Source organism: Pristis pectinata, chromosome 8, assembly GCF_009764475.1.
Source record: "Pristis pectinata isolate sPriPec2 chromosome 8, sPriPec2.1.pri, whole genome shotgun sequence".
Classification (NCBI taxonomy): domain Eukaryota; kingdom Metazoa; phylum Chordata; class Chondrichthyes; order Rhinopristiformes; family Pristidae; genus Pristis; species Pristis pectinata.
In genome coordinates this window covers 83,064,358-83,087,414 of record NC_067412.1, presented here as the reverse complement: position 1 = coordinate 83,087,414, position 23,057 = coordinate 83,064,358, and the positions used below count along the sequence as shown (strand labels likewise).

The window sequence follows — 23,057 nt, the reverse complement described above, 5'->3', positions numbered from 1 at the left end:
TTTCAATAACCTCTCCATCAACCTTGCTTTCCTTCTTTCTATTTCTTGAAGGTGCCATTTGAATTAAAGCAATAGATATAAGTAAGAATATCCTATGAAGGCACTGCATTTGGACACTAACATTAATAAACCAAATATTGAGCCTACAACTTGTAATGCTTCAGCAATCTGGTAATGGCTCTTGCACTCCAGGACCGACATAGACCTGTCCATTTTTTAAGACTCTAGCTTTCCAGGATTTCAAATGTCTTCTTTTCCTCTCTTTGTGGTGATAGTAGCTGCCCATGCAGATACACATTCTGTTGCTTTCTGCAAGGGCCATTATTTATACTTAGACCTGACAGTGAGTAATAGATTAAGTGGTGTTGGGTGGGTGCAATGTAGCCAGCTCTGATCCTGCTCTCAGCCAATGCCTGTATCTCCTCAATGTGAAGCAACAATTACTAGAGAACAATCAGCACCAGAAAGGAGATGTCCTTCAGACCACATGAACGCTGTCCTTCTAGCCTCAGAAATGAACAGTGGCAACTTGGAAATGAAGCAAGAGTGCCCACGGAACTGTACCTCAACAACATTCGCCAGCTTCAGGAGAGGAGCAGAGCCAGTAACATTAAAGCATGGAAAAATGTGGACATCAGCGAGCTTGCTATTTAACATTTAGACCTTTAGTTATTGACCCCTTTGCCCAGGGATGTAGATCCTTCTATTTACTCTGTTTGGGTGCCTCAGAATTATATTCCACCTCAGTTAAGTCTCCCTTCAGCCTCCCAAAGAAAGCAACCTCATTCCAGCCTATCCAATCATTCCTCATAACCAAACTTTTCAAGTCCTGGCAACATCCTCATAAAACTTCAAGGTGTTGGCATTGGCTTTTTAATACAGGCAGTGAAATAAGCTCAACTCTTTATGATCTTGGCTGATTTTAACAGAATGGTGTAATGATCCTCATATTTTTTCTGCCTGGGAATTATCACTCTGCATACACTGCATAACAATGGCATGACATCTTCCTGATAGCTGATATTAAAGGAGCTTCCATGAGGGAAACAGGTGCAGAGATTCAGTGTCACAGAGTCATGGAGTCACAGAGTCATACAGCACAGAAGAACATAAGAAGGCCTTTCAGCCCACCATGTTTATGTTGACCATCAAGTACATATCTATACTTAGTCCATTTATGGCACTTAATTGAAATGTGAAAACTGAAGTGTCAGAATGTGCCATTTGGTGGCTTCCTATCTGAATGCAAGGACCACAACATGCACTCTCAGCAACCCCACCAAAAACGGTGTGTCTGGCAGGTGGACTTTGGTGGATTCTGAGCCCTTTGGTGAGCTTCTTCCCGTAGGACAGTTCTGATTATCTGTCCTTGCTTGCACTGATGACATTCCCATATTTTTACCAGTGACATTTCCTGACTGTGCCCTTTTTGAAGTGAGGAATGGTCTAATTGCCCTCTCCAACCCTCAAAGTGGACACATCCATGTCAGTAATCTGAGAAGGGGAAGTTTCTCTTTTCATTCAAGCATTTGCTGATATTTTGGGCAAACAATTGTATGGCTGCATAGTATCCATGTCATTCACTTCCCCAGCCGGCTGGAGTCCCAGACTGAGCCGGAAACCTCACTCCTTCCTGACATCTCACTTCTCTGAAGGCCTCCTGCCACTCTGGTGTGCTGTTGCATTGAAAAATCCTGGAAGAGCAGGTATTGGTATTGGTTTATTATTGTCACTTGTACTGAGGTACAGTGAAAAGCTCGTCTTACAAACCGGTCATACAGGTCAATTCATTACACAGTGCAGTTACATTGAGTTAGTACAAAGTGCGTTGATGTAGTACAGGTAAAAACAGTAACAGTACAAAGTAAAGTGTCACAGCTACAGAGAAAGTGCAGTGCAATAAGGTGCAAGGTCACAACAAGGTAGATCGTGAGGTCATAGTCCATCTCATTGTATAAGGGAACCGTTCAATAGTCTTATCACAGTGGGGTAGAAGCTGTCCTTAAGTCTGGTGGTACGTGCCCTCAGGCACCTGTATCTTCTACCCGATGGAAGAGGAGAGAAGGGAGAATGTCCTGGGTGGGTGGGGTCTTTGATTATGCTGGCTGCTACACCAAGACAACGAGAGGTAAAGACAGAGACCAAGGAGGAGAGGCTGGTATCCGTGATGCGCTGGGCTGTGTCCACAACTCTCTGCAACTTCTTGCGGTCCTGGGCAGAGCAGTTGCCATACCAAGCCGTGATACATCCAGATAGGATGCTTTCTATGGTGCATTGGTAAAAGTTGGTGAGAGTCAAAGGGGACAAATCAAATTTCTTTAGCCTCCTGAGGAAGCAGAGGTGCTGGTGAGCTTTCTTGGCTGTGGCATCTGCGTGATTTGACCCGGACAGGCTGTTGGTGATGTTCACACCCAGGAACTTGAAGTTCTCAACCCTCTCGACCTCAGCACCATTGACGTAGACAGGTGCATGTACACCACACCCTTTCCTGAAGTCAATGACCAGCTCTTTAGTTTTGTTGACATTGAGGGAAAGGTTGTTGTCATGACATAATTCCACTGAGCTCTCTATCTCCTTCCTGTACTCCGACTCATCGCTGTTTGGGATACGGCCTACAACGGTGGCATCATCTGCAAACTTGTAGATGGAGTTAGAGCATAATCTGGCCACACAGTCATGAGTATAAAGGGAGCAGAGTAGGGGAGTGAGGACGCAGCCTTGTGGGGCACCGTGTTGAGAATAATCATGCCGGAGGTATCACTGCCTATCCTCACTGATTGTGATCTGTTTGTTAGAAAGCCAAGGATCTAGTTACAGAGGGAGGTGTTGAGTCCTAGGTCTTGGAGTTTGGTGACAAGCTTGCTTGGGATTATTGTATTGAAGGCAGAGCTGCAGTCAATAAACAATAGTCTAACGTATGTGTCTTTACTGTTCAGATGCTCCAGAGCTGAGTGTAGGGCCAGGGAGATAGCATCCGCTGTAGACCTGTTTCGCCGATAGGCGAATTGCAATGGGTCCAGGTTTTCTGGGTGGGGGGGGGGGGGGGGGGCGTCAGGGCTACTCATTGGGAATGAGAGGCTCCAACTCTCAGCAGCACAGCAAGAGATTGCTTCAAGGGGTGGCTGCCTTGGTGATGGGCGAGTCACCCAATGGTCCAATCAGCTTCCATGCAGAAACAATTGCTCCCAGTGACTGCCAGCTGGTGGATCAGACAATCTGGTGTTTTACTGGGCCAGTTCCACATGACAGATTTAAAACTAATTTACAAAGCACTGCACAAAAAGATGAAAATTATTGGTGTAAATCACCAATTATATCTGCCTGCATAAACATCTTTCATACATTATAAATAATACAGTTGTAACCCTGAAATCCTCAGAGGATTTTAATCCTATGTAGAAATGTTTTAGCTACACTAAATACTGTATATTATAGCCACACCTAACAGTGGTGTGACTAGTAGAACTGCTGTCTCACAGCTCCAATGAACTGGCTTCAATCCAGTTTTGCAGTACTGTCTGTGTGGAGTTTTCATGTTCTCCCTGTGACAACGTGGATTTCCTCTGAGTATTTTGGTTTCCTCCCTTATCCCAAAAATGTGTGGGTTTGTTGGTTAATTGTAGGTTGCAACCAGTGTGGAGATGAGTGGCACAGTCTGGGAGGTGGAGTTGATGGGGAGAATAAAAAGGGATTAGCATAGGTGGGTGTTTGATGGTCAGTGTGGACTTGGTAGGAAGGATCTGTTTCCATGCTGCCTGTTTTATATTGTAGGCTGGACCTGTTTCTGAAGGGGACAATAACCTACTTTTGTTATTTATATTTTTAACTAACGTGATTGTTGCACTATTTTTCTAAATGTATGCTGCAAGAAAATCTTTGCTCACAAGGTGTGCATGTTAGCATATATAAATAGAAATTCATGGGCAGTACATTTGCAATATTTGTTCTTCACTGCTGGTAGGCAGGATTCTGTGCTATAAAAGGGATCATAAAGTAAAATATATTAAAATTAAAAGCAGATTCCCTCTGCCCACCCACATTGATCCAGGAATTCCATTCCTTCCTGGGGCTCATTCAGCCACTTGGCTCCCGCCCTTTGGCAGTACTAGTTTATCAAAATATCCTGGCAGAACCCGGATCGCTGCCAGTGGAGTTTATCTACTGACGTAAAAGCTGGGAGGTTCCTTGCTGCCCTTCGCATAGTGAGGAACTGGCAAATGGATAAGGCACCAGTGAGGGGATGGTCCAAGTGTCACCAGCTCAGCAAATGTGACCAACTCTGCAGACGTGGCCACCTTCCAACTCACAAGGAAAGGAGACCGTGCCAGTTATGGCAAGCACGGTAGTGTAGCGGTTAGCGTAACACTGTTACAGCGCCAGCGACCCGGGTTCAATTCCAGCGGCTGTCTGTAAGGAGTTTCCTCCCACATTCCAAAGATGTACAGGTTAGGAAGTTGTGGGCATGCTATGTTGGCGCCAGAAGTGTGGCGACACTTGCGGGCTGCCCCCAGAGCACTCTACGCAAAAGGATGCATCTCACTGTGCGTTTCGATGTACATGTGACTAATAAAGATATCTTAAATGTCTGCTGGCTAATCGAATGTAACCACAAAATGGAGGAAATGCTCAGCAGGTCAAGCAGCATCTGTGGCAAGAGGAAGAGCATTAATATTTCAGGTCAAAGACCCATTTCTACAGCCGCTATCTGATCGAATTAGTGCTGTCAGCATTTTCTGTTTTCATTTCAGATTTCCAGCATCTGCAGTTCTTTGGATTTTCATTGGTTGTTTCAATGTTCCGCCCCTCCCTGTTGTCTGTGATCCAAGAGTCTCTTCACTGTTGATAGTACTAGATATTGAGAACATCTATTGGCTTCAAATAAAAAAAATTCTAGCTGTTCTGGGTGAAATTTGAAGCCCAGTAGTATTTGATCAATTCCTAGAATTGAATGCACTGCTTTCTCACCCCTTCACTTTACCCAGTCTTCTCTCTTGTCTCCCCGGTGATTCATTCTGGCTTACCTGCCCGTGGCTTCAGATTTTTTTTTTATGTACAGCTTTGTACTGTGAGTGTTAGCAAAACAAAGTCTTCAAGTGCCTCATAGCTCAACCCAATTTACTGCTCCCCCTGCCTCCAAACATCTTCACTCTCAGGACTGGAGATTCCTAAAGCACGGGAATGCAGAGTGATTTCTTGTTTCTCTAACCCTGGGCTGTTGAAACAAGTTATCGCATCCTGAATGGAATCAGTTAACTTGGTGCAGACTTGGGATCTAATCTGAAGCCTCGATGATCAGTGTGACTCAGTAGACAGTGACAAAACTTGTTTTAATCTACTGTGGGGAGAAGGCAGGAGAATGGGGTCGAGAGGGAAAAATAAATCAGCCATGATCAAATGGTGGAGCAGACTCGATGGGCTGAATGGCCTAATTCTGCTCCTATGTCTTATGGTCTAAGTCTATGCCAGTTCTAAGAACAATTCTCAGTCCCATTCCTCTACTTATTTGCCTATAACCTATTCTCTCTTCAGTGTTTTTTAACTTCAACTTGACTTTCCTACTTACCCACACCCACCCACCTACTCTAGTCACTTACAGGATCCAATTAAACTCTCAACCAGTAGAAAGAAATCATGTGGGAGAAACTGACATGATTACAGGAAGGATATACAAACTCCACACAGACAGCACCAGAGGTCAGGATCAAACCTGGGTTGCTGTAAGGCAGCAGAGCTAATTTCTGAGGCATTGTGCTGCCCTAATTGCATCTGTTTTAAGGCAATTGCATTTTTTTGTAGCTATACTTGTAAAATAAATTTATTTTTAAGCTGCATATTAAATGGAAAGACTCAAAAATCTGCATGAGGTGCACTTTATGTCCTTCGTACGATTTATTTGGAAAGTAAAATGCATCATTTTTTTGGAGCATTGAATCTGCAAATATATTTGCATTGTTGTTACTTACAGTAAATCTCTCCAGTTCTCTATCTGAATCTTACTGTTTATATCAAACCGAAGGCAGAAGATGAGACAAAAAGAAAATGAAAATACCTACCAGTGGAGCGTAATGTAAATTGATAAGGAATAAACTAGATGGATTCACAACTTCGCAGACGATTGTTCTTTATGATACTTAATGAAATTGAATTTGTGTAAAAATTATCTTTAATAATAGTTGTATTTGCATATTTTCCGTACAAAAACATTTCAAGATTTTTCACACAATATTAAGTACCATGACTATCATTATGTAACACTTAGGGAACGTTGGTCAAAGTTTATGGAGAATGTGACATCGGAAAATAAACCATCACCAGTAAGGCAACTTTTTGAACTGTGAACCCTTAAAAGATTTTCTGAGAAAGGCTGTCTACATATTCCACATGTGAAAGGGCAGTTAATCCCTTGACAGCTGTCCTACATGCTTTAAATACCATTAACAGATGGTTAAAAGCTGGAGATGATAAAAGCTTGTGAACAGCTAACATTGTTTAATGAAGCAAAGAAGTGTACAAGTAAATTGAGCTTTGAAATCTCCTTTCGATACTTTGGATTTTAATTTTCTTTCAAATTAAAGATACCCGATGAAGGATAAAAGACCAGTGGATGAGATTCAACCATTTTTCAAAAGATTATGAGGGAACATTACTTGTCAGACCAAATGGCCTAATATTTTTTTACCACTTAACACAGGAACAAAGGAGGAAAATGAATTTCACTTAACTTACCTGAAGCTGGAAGAACCTGTTTTCCATTTTTGTACCAGGAGATGACAGGGGAGGGCTGTCCCGTGACATTGCAGTTCAGGGTCACAGTTTTGCTGCTGTTGACCTCCAAGTTTGTCAAGTTTTTCTGCAGAACTGGGGCAGTTTTATCTGTAATACAACAGAGAAGTAGTAAAGACATTTACCATTTAGAATGGCAAGAAGGAATGGAGGGATATAGACCACATGCAGGCTGAGGGGATTAATTTAAGTTGGCATCATGGTCGGCACAGCCATTGGGCCTGTTTCTGTGCCGTACTGTTCTATGTTCTATATTCTACTTCTTTTCCTCACCCAAGGACAATGACTACCATGCGATTGCCTTTACTGGTTTTGATTGCCTGAAGCAACGAAAGAGTAAATTTAAAGGACAGGCTTAATGTTCAGCTGCTCATTTTTCTATATTCAAGTGATTCTTGCTGGGTATGTTTTAATGAGTACAGTACCACATTCATCTTTAGTGAGTGAGTTTCGTCAAAATACTGGACATCAATGTCTGACTTCCTTATCGGGAGACCACAGTCAGTGCAGATCGGTAGTAACATCTCCTCCTCATTGACAATCAACACAGGTGCACCTCAATGATGTGTGCTTAGCCCGCTGCTCTACTCTCTTTACACTCATGACTGTGTGTCTAGGCACAGTTCAAACGCCATCTATGAATTCACCGATGACACCACTGTTGTTGACAAGATCTCAGATGGCGGCAAGCAGGCGGACAGGAGTGGAATGGATTGGCTGGTTGAGTGGTGTCACAACAACAACCTTGCACTCAATGTCGGCAAGACCAAGGAACAGATTATGGACTTCAGGAAGGGGAAGTCAGGAGACCACACACCAGTCCTCATTGAGAGGTCAGCGGTGGAAAGGGTGGGCAGCTTCAAGTTCCTGGGCGCCAACATCTCAGAGGATCTATCCTGGGCGCAACATATTGATACAATCGTGAAGAAGGCACGCCAGCAGCTCTACTTCATTAGGAGTTTGAGGAGATTTGGTATGTCACCAAAGACCCTTACAAATTTCTACAGCTGTACTGTGGAGAGCATTCTGACTGGTTGCATCACCGTCTAGTATGGAGGCTCCAATGCGCAGGAATGAAAGAGGCTGCAGAGGGTTGTAGACTCAGCCAGCTCCATCACAGGCACAATCTTCCCCACCATCAAGGACATCTTCAAGAGGCGGTGCCTCAAGAAGGTGGCGCCTCAAGAAGGCGGCATCCATCATTAAGGACCCTCATCATCCGGGACATGCCCTCTTCTCATTAGTACCATCAGGGAGGAGGTAAAGGAGCCTGAAGACTCACACTCAACAGTTTAGGAACAGCTTCTTCCCCTCCACCATCAGAGTTCTGAACGGTCCATGAACCCAACCTTGCTATCCCTCTTTTGCACTAGTTATTTACTTTTGTAAATTACAGTAATTTTTATGTCTTGCACTGCACTGCTGTCGCAAAACAACAAATTTCATGGCATATGTCAGTGATAATAAACCTGATTCTGATTCTGAAATAAGTCCCTTACTTCAGCAAGAGGATTGGATGAGAGATCAAGAATAGCTAGTCATTCACCTCCCTTGCTTGGAGATAACAGAGTGTGTAAATTCTTGTGAGGCTACTGCTTGTTTTTTTCAAACAGTCTAGCACTTCTTTTGGGGAGTCACTTTCAAAATGTACTTTTGTTACAACTTAATGCTAATTTTCAGAGCCACTGTTCTATAGATAACTGTTCCCCACTGTAGTCAGACACAGAATTGTGCCACTTACTTTAAATATTAGGAGAACGGGTTTACACTGGAAAAAGAAACAACACAAATGGAAAAGTTAATGTTAGTTATTGAATGCATAATATGTTGGTGGAGTTCTAACCACATAATGAGGTAAGCAGTTAGAAATACTTCATTTATAAATAACTCATTATACCAGGAGGAAATGGAAATTCCTCCCCCTCAACTATGTACATTTCCAGACTGCTACTTGACAATTATACTAACATGTATGCTGGTTCAATGACTGAGCTATGAAAAGCATTAGATTTGTGGAGAATGGCTCTCTCAAAGAACCAGGAGAACACATCGTGGGTGTAAGGATGTCAGAACCAGGTGACATAACCGCTTTATGAAAGCAGTGACTCATCCTTTGTGAAGATGCATTAACCTTATATGGGTGTTTCTAATAATCATTCAGAGATAAGGATTTGACTTTTGTTGGAAGGTCTCCTCCACAGTCCTTTAAAAAAGTTTCCCCACTGTATATAGGCCCATATTTTGTGATGTGACTGACAGAAATTCCTCTGTGCTGAATGCTTCCTCTCTCCAGTTGCTGGTAATTGTGTAAACTAACCAATTGGTCTAAAATTAATGTGGATTAATTCCAGCATACAAATCGAACCAGAGCCGGGGATAATTGACTAGCAGGTTAGAATTCTCGTAAAAATATGCTTCTAAGTAAGTGTCATCATCTTATGAAAATTTAATCAGAAAAACTAAGTGTTTTTCACCATTCATTCTTGGGAGGTGGGCGTTGCTGACAATTACTTCCTATTTAGCTCCCCATGTCTGACACAATTGAGTGACTTCGGAGAGCAAGAGTCAACCATGTTGGTGTGGCCTTGGAATCACATAGACCAGAGTGAGCAAGGAAGTCAGGTTTACTCCCCTAAATCAGGTCATCAGCTGCATTGGCCATTGGGACACTGTTGATAGAACAGCCACGTTCCTTTAATCTTTTCCTTCATTGTACAATTGGTCACTTTCAGATCTGTTCCTGAATAAGTAGATCAAGAGAAACCATTTCTAAAGGCAGAAGGATGATACGGGGGGGTGTGGATTAATGTATTTTGGAACCTTGCAGACCTGACACCCATATATAGACCTCCAACAGGACCTTCTGAATTGTGTGCAGGAGACTGTGACCATTCTCTTTTTAAAGCACTCACAGAAACTATGCACTCCCTGCTTGTTACTAAGCTAATATCAACTAACTTAGGACACACACAGGATCAAACTGGACACCCCCATGGTTGGTTTGACAAAGCCACTAAAAGTGGTAATTGGTGGATTTCCGAAAGGGGCTAAATTTAAAATAAATTATGCGTTTATGTAGTTAAAGTTGCTATTGTGTGAGAAACTTACATTCTATGTGAACAGTGGTATGCCTCTCGCACTCGTTCCCACAAGTCGTGTCTATTGCTTTGCACTTGTAAATTCCACTGTTGTTTGTCGTCACATTTCTGATATTGAGAACCAATGAGGTGGAGTAGTTTCCTTCAAACCTTTGGGTGAAGAGATTCAGTTGAACCTCTGAGGAATTCTCAAATGACTGGTAATACCATGAAACCTCCTTTTCGTAGTATTTTCTGACTCGACAGGTGAGATTTAGATCGTCTCCTTGTATCCGTGATGTCTCAGCATTTGCTTCAAGATGCAAGGCATCTGACTGATCTAATCCAAAACAAAGACAGTAAACAGAGGTAACATACAGGGTTCAATAGATTTTTCTTTAAATAACTTCAGTGATTCTTAACAAGAGACAAGATTTTTCATATAACACAGGCAAAAAAATAAATAACACATATAAAACATCTTTCCAATGAAGTAGTGGCATAATTTGGACATGGCAGTTATGTGTCCCTTTAAGTATGAGTCAGTGTCAAATTGATAATCCTACTATTTCCCAAATGTCATGTGCTTTGCATAAATATTTTTATTCAAAAATGTGTTGCTGGAACATCTCTGGTGGCTCTTTCCTCTTCTTATTCATTTTCCTAAAGTATAAAATATGTTATGTCTGAACTCCATTCAGGCTTACTGACTTTAAGATTCGTGAGATTTGATATAAAATAGCAGATGTTTTCAATAACCTAGAATAGTTCATCACGTATGAATTTTAATTTAGTTGTCTAACAGTATTAAGTTTAGAAATCCTACCACAAATACTAAAGTGATGAGATTATGATTCACTATCTGTATGATCAGCTATAATAGCTTTATGTTCTTCTTCCATTCTGCAGCTTCACTGTGAACGATTCATGGTGGAATAAAGATGCATTGCAGTCTCCTGTTCTGATTCTTTCCATTCTAGGATCACAAAACCATAATACTCCAAACTTCCATTCATTTTGGTATTGGTATTGGTATATTATTGTCACTTGTACTGAGGTACAGTGAAAAACTTGTCTTACAAACCGATCTTACAGGTCAATTCATTACACAGTGCAGTTACGTCAAGTTAGCAGAGAGTGCATTGATGTAGTACAGGTAAAAAAAAACAACAGTACAGAGTAAAGTGTCACAGCTACAGAGAAATTGCAGTGCAATAAGGTGCAAGGTCACAACAAGGTAGATCGTGAGGTCATAGGTCATAGTCCATCTCATTGTATAAGGGAACTGTTCAATAGTCTTATCATTTTCTTAGAGTAATTGGGATTATTTTAAAACCCATCTTGAAATTGGCTGATCACTACTTCATAATTGATCTCTTCAATTTATCTTGGCCTTATTCCTTGGGATTACGTTATGCAGTGATTAATACATCTTGAAAAGAAACTTGTATTGATGTAGCACTTTTTCTAACCTTAAGGTATTCCATAATGTTTCTCAACTAAATAAATACTTCCAAAATATAGTAAGCACAATGTGAGATAATAGACAAGATTATCTTTATTAGCAATTTTTTTATTTGTCCTTGAGGTGCTGGTTGGCCCTCTATTCATCATTTCATCCAAAAGTTAGCACCTCTGGGAGTGTAACACATCCCAGCACTGCTATGAAATGTCAGCCGAGGTTGTATGTTCAAATCCCTGTAATCTAGCTTTGAATTATAAGTTTTGAATTAGAGGTGAACACCTAACCAGGGTTAACAGCTAATGCAAAAATGTGGTCAACTTTAATCTTTTTAAAATTCATGTCATCATAATTTATGACCAGTGAGGTATCTGAGGAAATTAAACTCTCATCTCTCTTCCATGCACATAATGTTCTTTGCTGTGCCATTACTTTTTCATTTTCTAAAGAGTTGATTTAAAAATTGTAGATAGAATACTGGGAATCTAATGGAGAATCCTAATTTAACCAATAATCCACTTCTTCCCAAGCAAAGAAGACATTTCTACCTTAGTCAGGCATAGCTGGATATAAGTGTGTCATTTAGATGTTGAAGTTTCTTTGAGATCAAGGGATTGAGTTATAAACCAGCAAGTTCATATTCAGCTACCAGAAAAAAAGGTGAAATTATCAATGAACAGCGGAGCCCCTCCACAGGTGTCATTCTTCCTGAAAGCTCAGCAAATAGTTCATCTGAACATAGCTACGTAATTATACGCATGTAGACTTTATTCAATACTTTGGTAATTTAATGTTATTAACATACAGAGTTACCTTAGGGTTACCCAGGGAACCTAATCCTAAATAATCACACTATTGCTTCTATGGTAAACTTATTAATAGCTAATGATGACTTACTTTGACACATCTGAACTGATTAACACTGTATCCTCTAATAATTATATTGAAAATTATCCAATCAACCAATTACTTGTGGACTGTTTAAATTTAAATGCCGCTAATGTTGATTCAGAGGTTGATAAAGAGTATCGTCTAATTTCCTCTTAGATAGTTGGCAAGAAACATTTAATTAATTAGTTCATGCAGACTCTGATGAGAGGTTGGTGATGGAACTATTAATATTTTCTGCACAGGTTGATGTAAGAGAGTTCGTCAATCCCTAACTAGACATCATTAACCCCAAGGCATAAACAGGCTGAAATTTCAGATCATTAACACTGAGTCGTGAAAGGTTAAGGATTAGTCTGGTGCTTTGATAAATATTCTTGTCAAAATATATAATCTCAATGTTTAGAATCTTGATACCTGAGTAATAAAAATGCAAATATGAGACTGAAGCAAAATTAAGAACAACTATTAAAGTCAATGAGCCCCTGTGAGCACTCGGATTGTAGTTGGATGATTATTAATAAGATTGATGTATATCAATGTTTTGATCTTCTTATGCCCTTTATATTTAAAATGAATAGGCATAGTTTTAGATTTATTAACTGTCTACTCTTCTGTATATTGGATGTGCCAATATTGTAATGAATCCTTCCATTAACAGCAAATAAACACAAAAAAAAATTGGAAAATGAGCTCTGAAATTCTTTCTGGTTTCAAGATTCATCCATGAACTTTGATCAGAATTGGGGCAAAGCTTGCATCTGTTTGGGTTCTGTCCTTCTTGAGAAGCATAGAAATTCAAGTTGGAGGCAATTCAGATCACTGGGGAACAGACAAATTTAACCCACAAATTCTCTAGCATCACCTCTTGAAGCCAAATTCTCTTCAGGTAAAAATTCTATGTGGGACCTAGATTTGCATTGATGGCTAATGTGTTCAAGCACAATATGGCAATGCACTCCTTTAGGAGATTTTTAAAGACTTATTACTAGTGTTACTGGCCTTTTCTCGTCAGCAGACTGCCTTCAAAATATCAAGGCGCTTTTGTTAAATTACTTGCCATTTCCATTTCCTTGTGTGCCCAGATAACTTTCCACAAGTACTTGAATGAACCTGTCTCTAGAATTTAGATTAGATCTACTCCCTGTCAGTGGGTGACTGGGTAATCTGGTCTGCTGCCTTTCTAGTCACAGTAGCAAGACACCCAGAACTTACAGATAATTGCTTTTAACGTAGGGATGAATAGTAACACTACCATGTTCATTGTTAAAATAAAAACTGGAAACACTCTTAATAGGGGAGGACAATCCTTGTACTTTCTAACTATTCAATAATCTAATATGATGATTTAGACATGGAGAACAAGGCTGGGAAATTATAGCTTTATTGACATATTCAACTTTATTTTCCAAATGTGTCATCACCAATCACTGATTGTTGCTTCCTGTTTCATCTGTCAGTCAAAGTGTAATTCCTAATGTTCACTCATAAGTTAGGATTTCTCTTTCTAAGAGATATTAATTGTATTGGCATATCAATCCTGTGAGGCAGGGAAGACTCAAAGCTAAATAAAACAACATGAAGTATATCTTGAAATGTGGTGGGTGAAAAGCTCAGTCATTTTCTGTTTTACTGTAGATAATTTAAACTTCCCTAAGTCCACAAGGATGGTCATCCTTAAGACTTGTTGGAATGTTAATAGTTTTCAGCATTTCAAAGAAGCACAAGGTAGCTAATGATATATTGGGTACATTGTATTTGTAACTTAATAAAGAGATACTATATTATGTTAGAAACAGCGGGTCAGTGATCACACCTATTGTCTTTTAATTTAATTTTATCTTTTAATTTATAGCAATGGATTGTAAAATTTCCTACCAAAGCTGATAATTTCTAAATTTTGGTTAAAAGCTGAAATATTTCTAGTTCAAGTTGGTCTTTCAAAAGGCCATCTCAGCTGTTGAATGCACGGAATCCCGTTAAAAGTAACTTTATTGAAATAAAATTCCCCCACCCTCCCCCCATTCATGGGGGTGTGGGGGGGGGGGTGGGGTGGTGGTGGCGGGTGGTGGAATTCAAATTCTTGCAAGAATAACTGAAGTTGGCTGATGCAATTTTATTCAAAGTCCTATCACCAAAACAAACTAATCTTTAGTTCTGGGTTTCTGTACAATTGTTATCAAACCAGAGAAAATGGCCTAAAGTCCAGTAAAGGTACTGCCAAGCAAATAATACTATTATGTGAAAGTATAGTCATGTTTCCATTCAAGAACATTGATTCAACTGTAGTATTTGTGGCAAATATCCAGATGCACTAAATAATAAGAAAGAATACATCTTGAACATTTATTTGCCGTGAAAAGAATGACTTGTTCTCTTTTCACAAACTCATAGACTATTTAGATTGAAACGTCGAGGCCCAAGTATTGTGCCTGAATAATTTGTTACCATTCATTGAAAAGAGAAACAGAGTTAACAAAGGATCTTGGATCTGATACATTAACTTTGTTTATCTCTCCATAAATGATGCCTGACCTGCTGAGCGTTTCCAGCATTTTCTATTTTTACTTCTGATCTCCAGCATCTGCAGATTTCAGTGATTTTCAATTATCTTTCTATTCCTTGGTGAAACTTTTCTACCTACAGGTTTATGCAAAGAAAATTTCAAACTGAAAACCAGCAGAATATTCAATGAGAACATGATTGTTTTGTGTTTTGTTTTGGCAATTTTCTTTGGCTGTAACTTTATTGATTAAATGTTTCCCCCATTAGCTAAGAGAGTCTATGATGACACCCAAGTCTGATTGCACATAATGTCCATCTTTCAACAGGCAGTGTAATGGATTCTTTTTTCCAGCTTCTCTATCCCTGGTATGGAAATCCCATGTAGCATCCAATTGTTGAAGTCATTAGAGGTTACACACCACAAAAACAAGCACTTTGGCCCATGAAATCCATGCTGACCATCGAGCACCCATTTACATTAATCCTGTACTAATCTTGTTTTATTCTCCTCACGTCCCCATCAACTTCACCCAGATTTTACCACTCCTTTACCTACTAGAGGCACAATACAGTGGGCAATTTGTCTTCCAAGCTGTACGGTTTTGGGATGTGGGAGGAAACCAGAACACCTAGAGGAAACTCATATGGTCACAGGGAGAACACGTAAACACAATTGGTTACTGGAGGTGTGAGGCAGTAGCTCTACTAGCTACACCGCCGTGCGGCCCAGTAAATTATTTATTGGTATTGGTTTAATATTGTCACTTGTACCGAGGTACAATGAAAAACTTGCCTTGCATGCTGATTGTACAGGTCAATTCATTAACACAGTGAACCATAGAACAATACAGCACAATACAGGCCCTTTGGCCCACCATGTTGTACTGCCCTTCAAACCACACCTAAGACTATCTAAGCCCTTCCTCCCACGTACCCCTCTATCTTAAATTCCTCCATATGCTTACCTAACAATCTCTTGAACTTGACCAACGTATCAGCCTCCACCACCACCCCAGGCAGCGCATTCCATGCACGAACCACTCTCTGGGTGAAAAACCTCCCTCTGACATCTCCCTTGAACTTCCCACCCATTACTTTAAAGCCATGTCCTCTTGTTTTGAGCATTGGTGCCCTGGGAAAGAGGCATTGGCTGTCCACTCTATCTATTCCTCTTAATATCTTGTATACCTCTATCATGTCTCCCCTCATCCTCCTTCTCTCCAATGAGAACAGCCCTAGCTCCTCATAATCCATACTCTCTAATCCAGGCAGCATCCTGGTAAATCTCCTCTGCACCCTTTCCAATGCCTCTATATCCTTCCTATAATGAGGTGAACAGAACTGGACACAGTACTCTAAGTGTGGCCTAACCAGAGTTTTGTAAAGCTGTATCATTACTTTGCAACTCTTAAACTCCATCCCATGACTTATGAAAGCTAACATCCCATAAGCTTTCTTAACTACCCTATCTACCTGTGAGGCAACTTTCAGTGATCTGTGGATATGAACCCCTAGATCCCTCTGCTCCTCTACACTGCCCAGAATCCTGCCATTTACCTTGTACTCCGCCTTGGAGTTTGTCCTTCCAAAGTGTACCACCTCACACTTCTCCGGATTGAACTCCATCTGCCACTTGTCAGCCCAACTCTGCATCCTATCAATATCCCTCTGTAAGTTTCGACAGCCCTCCACACTATCCACAACACCACCGATCTTTGTGTCATCTGCAAACTTGCTAACCCAGCCTTCCACCCCCTCATCTAAGTCATTAATAAATATCACGAAAAGTAGAGGTCCCAGAACCAATCCCTGTGGGACACCACTAGTCACAGCCCTCCAATCCGAATGCACTCCCTCTGCCACAACCCTCTGCTTTCTACAGGCAAGCCAATTCTGAATCCACACTGCCAAGCCTCCCTGGATCCCTTGGCCTCTGACCTTCTGAAGAAGCCTACCATGCGGAACCTTATCAAACGCCTTACTAAAATCCATGTAGACCACATCTACTGTACTACCCTCATCAATCTTCCTGGTCACCTCCTCAAAGAACCCCATCAGGCTTGTGAGGCAAGATCCTCTCTTCACAAAGCCATGCTGGCTGTCCCTAATCAGTCCATGATTCTCTAAATGCTCATAGATCCTATCTCTTAGAATCCTTTCCAACAGCTTACCCACCACAGACATAAGGCTCACCGGTCTGTAATTCCCTAGACTATCCCTACTATCTTTTTTTGAATAAAGGGACAACGTTCGCCACCCTTCAATCCTCCTGTACTATCCCCGTGGCCAACAAGGACTCAAAGATCCTAACCAACGATTCAGCAATCTCCTCCCTCGCCTCATGAAGCAGCCTGGGGAATATTCCATCAGGACCTGGGGACTTATCTGTCCTAATATTTTCTAAGAACTCCAACACATCCTCTCTCTTGATATCTACATACTCTAGAACATTACCCTTACCAACGCTATCCTCAGCATCATCAAGACCCCTCTCCTTGGTGAATACCAAGGAGAAGTATTCATTGAGAACCTCACCCACTTCCACAGCTTCCAGGCACATCCTCCCACCTTTGTCTTTAATCGGACCTACCTTTACTCTAGCCATCCTTCTGCTCTTCACGTACAAGAAAAAACCCTTGGGATTCTCCTTAACTCTACTCACCAAAGCCTTTTCATGTCTCCTTCTCACTCTCCTCAGCCCTTTAAGTTCCTTCCTTGCTACTCTATATTCCTCATGAGCCCTGTCTGATCCTTGCTGCTTACACCTTATGTATGCTGCCTTCTTCTTCCTAACTAGTTGTTCCACCTCTCTAATCACCCACGGTTCCTTCACCCTGCCATTCCTTCTCTGCCTCACCGGGACAAATTTATCCCTAACATCCTGCAAGAGATCCCTGAACATCAACCATATCTCCATAGTACATTTCCCTTCAAAAATGTCATCCCAATTTACACTCCCAAGTTCTCGCCTTATAGCCTCATAATTCACCTTTCCCCAATTAAATATCTTCCCGTCCTCTTTGCTCCTATCCCCGTCCATGACCATTCTAAAGGTTATGGAGTAATGGTCACTGTCCCCCAAATGCTCACCCACCGATAGATCTGTCACCTGTCCCAGTTCATTACCTAAAACTAGATCTAATATGGCATTCCCTCTAGTTGGCCTGTCAACATACTGTGTCAGGAATCAGTCCTGGACACACTTAACAAACTCTGCCCCGTCTAAACCTTTGACACTAAGTAGGTGCCAATCAATATTTGGAAAGTTGAAGTCTCCCATTATAATAACCCTGTTATTTTCACATCTTTTCTAAAACTGCCTCCCAATCTGTTTCTCAGTATCCCTACTGCTACCGGGGGGCATATAGTATACCCCCAGGAGGGTAACTGGTCCTTTCTTGTTCCTAATTTCCACCCATATTGACTCCAAAGAGGATCCTTCTACATTATCTACCCTTTCTGCAACTGTAACAGTGTCCCTGACCAGTATCGCCACCCCTCCTCCTCTTCTCCCCCCCTCCCTATCCCTTTTAAAACACTGAAAACCAGGAATATTCAATATCCATTCCTGCCCTGATGTCAGCCATGTCTCTGTAATAGCCACAATATCATAGTCCCATGCACTTATCCAAGCTCTCAGGTCATCTCCCTTATTCCTGATGCTTCTTGCATTTAAGTAAATGAACTTTAGCCCATCCACCTTACTACTTTTATAGCCTGTACTCTGCTCCTCCTTCCTCAAAGCCGCTCTACCTGTCAGATCTGACTTTTCCCCATCCCCTTCTTCCTCTGACCTACTCCTCTGGTTCCCTTCCCCCTTGCAATCTAGCTTAAACCCTCCTGAACCACCCCAGCAAAGCTGGCTGCAAGGATATTGGCCCCCCTCTGGTTTGGGTGTAATCCGTCCTCTCTGTACAGGTCCCACCTTCCCCAGAAGAGATCCTAATGATCCAAAAATCTAAAACCCTCCCTCCTGCACCAACTTCTCAGCCATGTATTTATTTGCCATCTCCTTCTATTCCTACCTTCACTATTGCATGGCACTGGCAGCAATCCTGAGATTGCTACCCTTGAGGTCCTGTTCTTCAGCCTTCTGCCTAGCTCTCTAAACTCACTTTTCAGGACCTCACATCCCTCTTCCTACCTATGTCGTTGGTACCAACATGAACCACGACTTCTGGCTGTTCTCCCTTCCGCTCTAGAATCCTGTGGACCCCATCCGTCACATCCTGGACCCTGGCACCTGGGAGGCAACATACCATCCGGTGCAGTTACATCAGGTTAGTACAGGGTGTATTGATATAGTACAGGTACAAACAATGACAGTACAGAGTAAAGTGTCACAGAGTAAAGTTCCTAGCTGAATTTAATTAATTCAGTACAGACAAAGAACTTTAAGGTTTGAATATTAAGGTTTGAACATTAGGTAGAACTCTGGTTAGGCCGCATTTAGAGTATTGCGTGCAGTTCTGGTTACCTCACTACAGGAAGGATGTTACGGCTTTAGGGAGGGTGCAGAGGAGGTTTACTAGGATGATGCCTGGATTAGAGGGCATGTGCAATCAGGAGAGGCCCGGACAAACTTGGGCTCTTTTCTCTGGAGCGGTGGAGGCTGAGGAGTGATCTGTTGGAAGTTTATAAAATTATGAGGGGCATAGATAGGGTGGACAAGCAATATCTTTTTCCATCATTGAGCGATCCAATACCAGAGGGCATGCATTTAAGGTGAGGGGGTGGGTTCAGAACAGATGTAAGGGGTACGTTTTTTACTGAGAGAGTGGTGGATGCTTGGAATGCATTGCCTGATAGGGTGGTGGAGGCAAATTCATTGGGGGCTTTTAAGACGGACTTGGATGGGCACATGAATGAGAAGAAAATAAGGTAAGATAAGATCTTTATTAGTCACATGTACATTGAAACACACAGTGAAATACATTTTTTTACTTAGAGTGTTCTGGGGGCAGCCCGCAGGTATCACCACACTTCCGGTGCCAACATAGCATGACCACAACTTCCTAACCTGTACATCTTTGGAATGTGGGAGGAAACCAGAGTAATAGAAGTATATGGGCATTCTGTAGGTAGGAGGGATTAGCTATGTCGGCACAACATTGTGGGCTGAAGGGCCTGTTCTGTGCTGTACCGTTCTACGTTCTATGAATAGCTTAATGTTGAAGATGAGGGTGCCCTTGAAACGATTTGGCATGTAGTGTATGAGCACATTAATGTTGACTTCATTGAGTGTTTTTTTTTCCAGATATGACCAGAATCTGAAGTTTGTGACACCTAAAAATCTCTCCTCAGGAAAATACTGCCACTCCTTACATAACCCAGAATAAATCTCAGAATTAGCAAATTCAAATAGCAATTCTGGTGCCATCAATTCAATGTTCATCAAATAATACCTTTGGATGGGTTCCAGCAGCATAACAATGGACCACATCAGCTGAGAAGTCAGTCTATTACAGGCTTAAAAGGGCTATGTTATAGAAATGCATAACAGGAAATCCCAGAAACCCTGAAGACAGTTTTGATTCAATTGAAAATGTAATTTTTTGCATTATTTAAAAAATATGGACAATACACAATCACTTTTTGGTGGCTGTAATTGGCATGCACAGGATATTTGTGTGTGGGCAAATCGATTGGGCGTCAGCCTAGAAGAAAACGCACCCGTGGTGACCAGAACAACAGGGGTCATGTCTCTTCTGAAAGAATGGAAATTACTGGACTACAGTCATGTCTTGAATGTAGGCGCAGAGGGGTGAATGTTATCCTCACCCTACCAAGGTGGGTTGGATGGAGGTGATGTGATAGTGGAGGTGAAAATATTTTATCAAATAACTTTTCTCCAGAGTGCAACCACTTAGGGGGTCATGTGATGTGTCATGAGCCAACCACTTCATAATATTTAAATCAGATTCTCACAATGATGTTGGGAGCCTGATTTAACCTTAGCAGTCGTCAACCGAGCAAACAATTAGCCTCTTTTATGCTACTTGAGTCCTCTTCCCACTTTAAGGATCAATGCTTATCCTCCTTACACATCACCAAATCCCAAACCCCCTCTTTATCAGTTACCGGCTCAGTAATCAGCCAATCCCCCTCTCAGCCTTAGTCTTTCCCACCTTCCCTCATCCATGCTTGAAACTGACCATTCCACAATCCCTTCTCCCACTGAGCCTGATCCTCCTCTCCCTTGTTCATCATGGCTGAGATCTTCACCACAGCTATTCCTGATCAAAACCCCTGATGTTTCCCTCTGTCTGTCCTGATTTCTGAGCTCTGATGCCACCACACCAACCTCTAATCTCCCCGGTGCTGGAGAATACCTCATGAGGCCGGGTTTCCAGCCAAGATGGAAGATTAAAAGGATATTGATGTATGTATGTATGTATGTATGTATGTATGTATGTATGTATGTATGTATGTATACATACATACATACATACATACATACATAGCTTTAAACAAGAGGATATCTTCAAGAGGTGGTGCCTCAAGAAGGCGGCATCCATCATTAAGGACCTTCACCATTCAGGACATGCCCTCTTCACATTACGACCATGGAGGAGGTACAGGAGCCTGAAGACCCACACTCAACATTTCAGGAACAGCTTCTTTCCCTCCGCCATCAGATTTCTGAAAGGTCCATGAACACTATCTCATTATTTCTCTTTTGCACTATTTATTTATTTTTGTAACATAGTAATTTTTATGTCTTGCACTGCACTGCTGCTACAAAACAACAAATTTCACGACATGTGTCAGTGATAATAAATCTGATTCTAAATTCTGCAAAACTTCCATGTCTCCACAATTTTCAGGCTCCCTCTCATGTGCCATTCTCCTCTGACTCCCTGGAAATATCAGGTTTAATGTCACAAAATGATTACTGTGTATTAATCTTTCTTAGCATGCTTAAATCGAAAAAGTGCTGCTTGAAGAAGTTATTATCTAAGATAAAATGATGTGAGGCTCAAATTCAGTCCAGGTAATGTTCATAAAGCAAACTAATTAGTACTCTGTTAGCTGAAAACTTCAAACAATATTCAATAAGGCGAGTTACATCTTGAGAGTTAAAGGTGGGGTTTTGAACTGCAGGACTGCTAGAAATTGGACTGAATTTGCCCAGTTTTAAACTACAAAGGACATTTAGAAAATAAGGATAGTTTTATCCATTAACTGATCATGAAAGAGTAAGGGCAAAGTCTTGATTGCTGGCACACCTGTGCTTGAAGCTTATCTGTGGCCCAATAAATGTTTTGTCTGAAGGCCCACCACTGGGTCCAGAGTGTTGCCTGTTGCCAATCTTGCCCTGCACATTCAAAGGCCTTGTCTTCATGTGCTTGGCAAAACAAGTCAGGTGGAATTAGTCCTTCTGGGGGCCATGTGGTGGGGGAGGGTCAGGGATTGTGAGGTGACAGATAGAGGCCTGAGAACATTGAGAGAGTAGGGGTCAAGTTGCATTAATTAGGATGTGGAGCCGGTGATCACGAGGACATCAATAGTTGATGTAGTTGTTAATTATAAGAGTAATTATAAGAGTAGGTAGTGTGTGGATATGATGACTAGAGCAGGGTTTCAATCCATGGTCTGAGGTATTACTGGAAGCCAGGGTTGGAGGAAGGTTAGTACTGGAGAGTATTGGTAGTTGGGGGTGCAATGGTAAATATGGGGGCTTTAGTAACAGGGTGTTCTATTTGGGGTGCTGGGTACTGGGATAAGGGGTTGTTGGTGGGTCAGGTTTAGGTTGTGATTGGTGTTTAGGGGTTTGGTCTGGTCAGGTCATATATACAAACTATATATAATGGTTTGTTTATTATGTGTGCCTCAAGTTTTCCACTAAAAATTTGCATGTAACTTCAGTGCAAGAGATTCACTTGCAGCAGTTTGAGTCTAAAGGTCCCCAGTCATGCTCTCCACCTGTTTGGATTGTTGGACATAGAAATCCTCCAATAGCAATGGAAGGATTTCATTTCTTCTATGTTGTAAAATACTAGGCTGGCAAATGTGTTGCAACTGGCAAATAGTCAGCTTTGAATCATTTCAGATGCAAGGCCATTGGATAGTAGACAACTGCTTACTTGTAATATAGAAGTTAATTTCTCTTCTGTCCATGCCAACTCTGTTGGAAGCCACACAGTAATAAATCCCTGAGACTTTGCCTTCAACCACTGTCAGCATGCTCACAATCTAAGAAACAGAAAGAGAATCTACATATTAACTCAATACAGTAATAGCTCTCACCTTTATAAATTTTAGATTAATGGGGGAAAGCTGAGGTTGCTAGGACCCAAAATTGATTGACACACAGTTGAGGAATCTCATGACTCTTTGGT

The 23,057-nt window shown here is 41.4% G+C and overlaps 1 protein-coding gene across 1 annotated transcript in view; it reads right to left on the bottom strand.

The window, feature by feature from the left end:
- Positions 1-23,057, bottom strand: part of LOC127573495 (vascular endothelial growth factor receptor kdr-like) — a 180,720-nt gene that overhangs the window by 64,306 nt on the left and 93,357 nt on the right. The window contains 3 exon segments of the mRNA XM_052021772.1: positions 6,727-6,873; positions 9,892-10,200; positions 22,803-22,911. Coding sequence (XP_051877732.1) covers positions 6,727-6,873; positions 9,892-10,200; positions 22,803-22,911 — 565 coding nt within the window.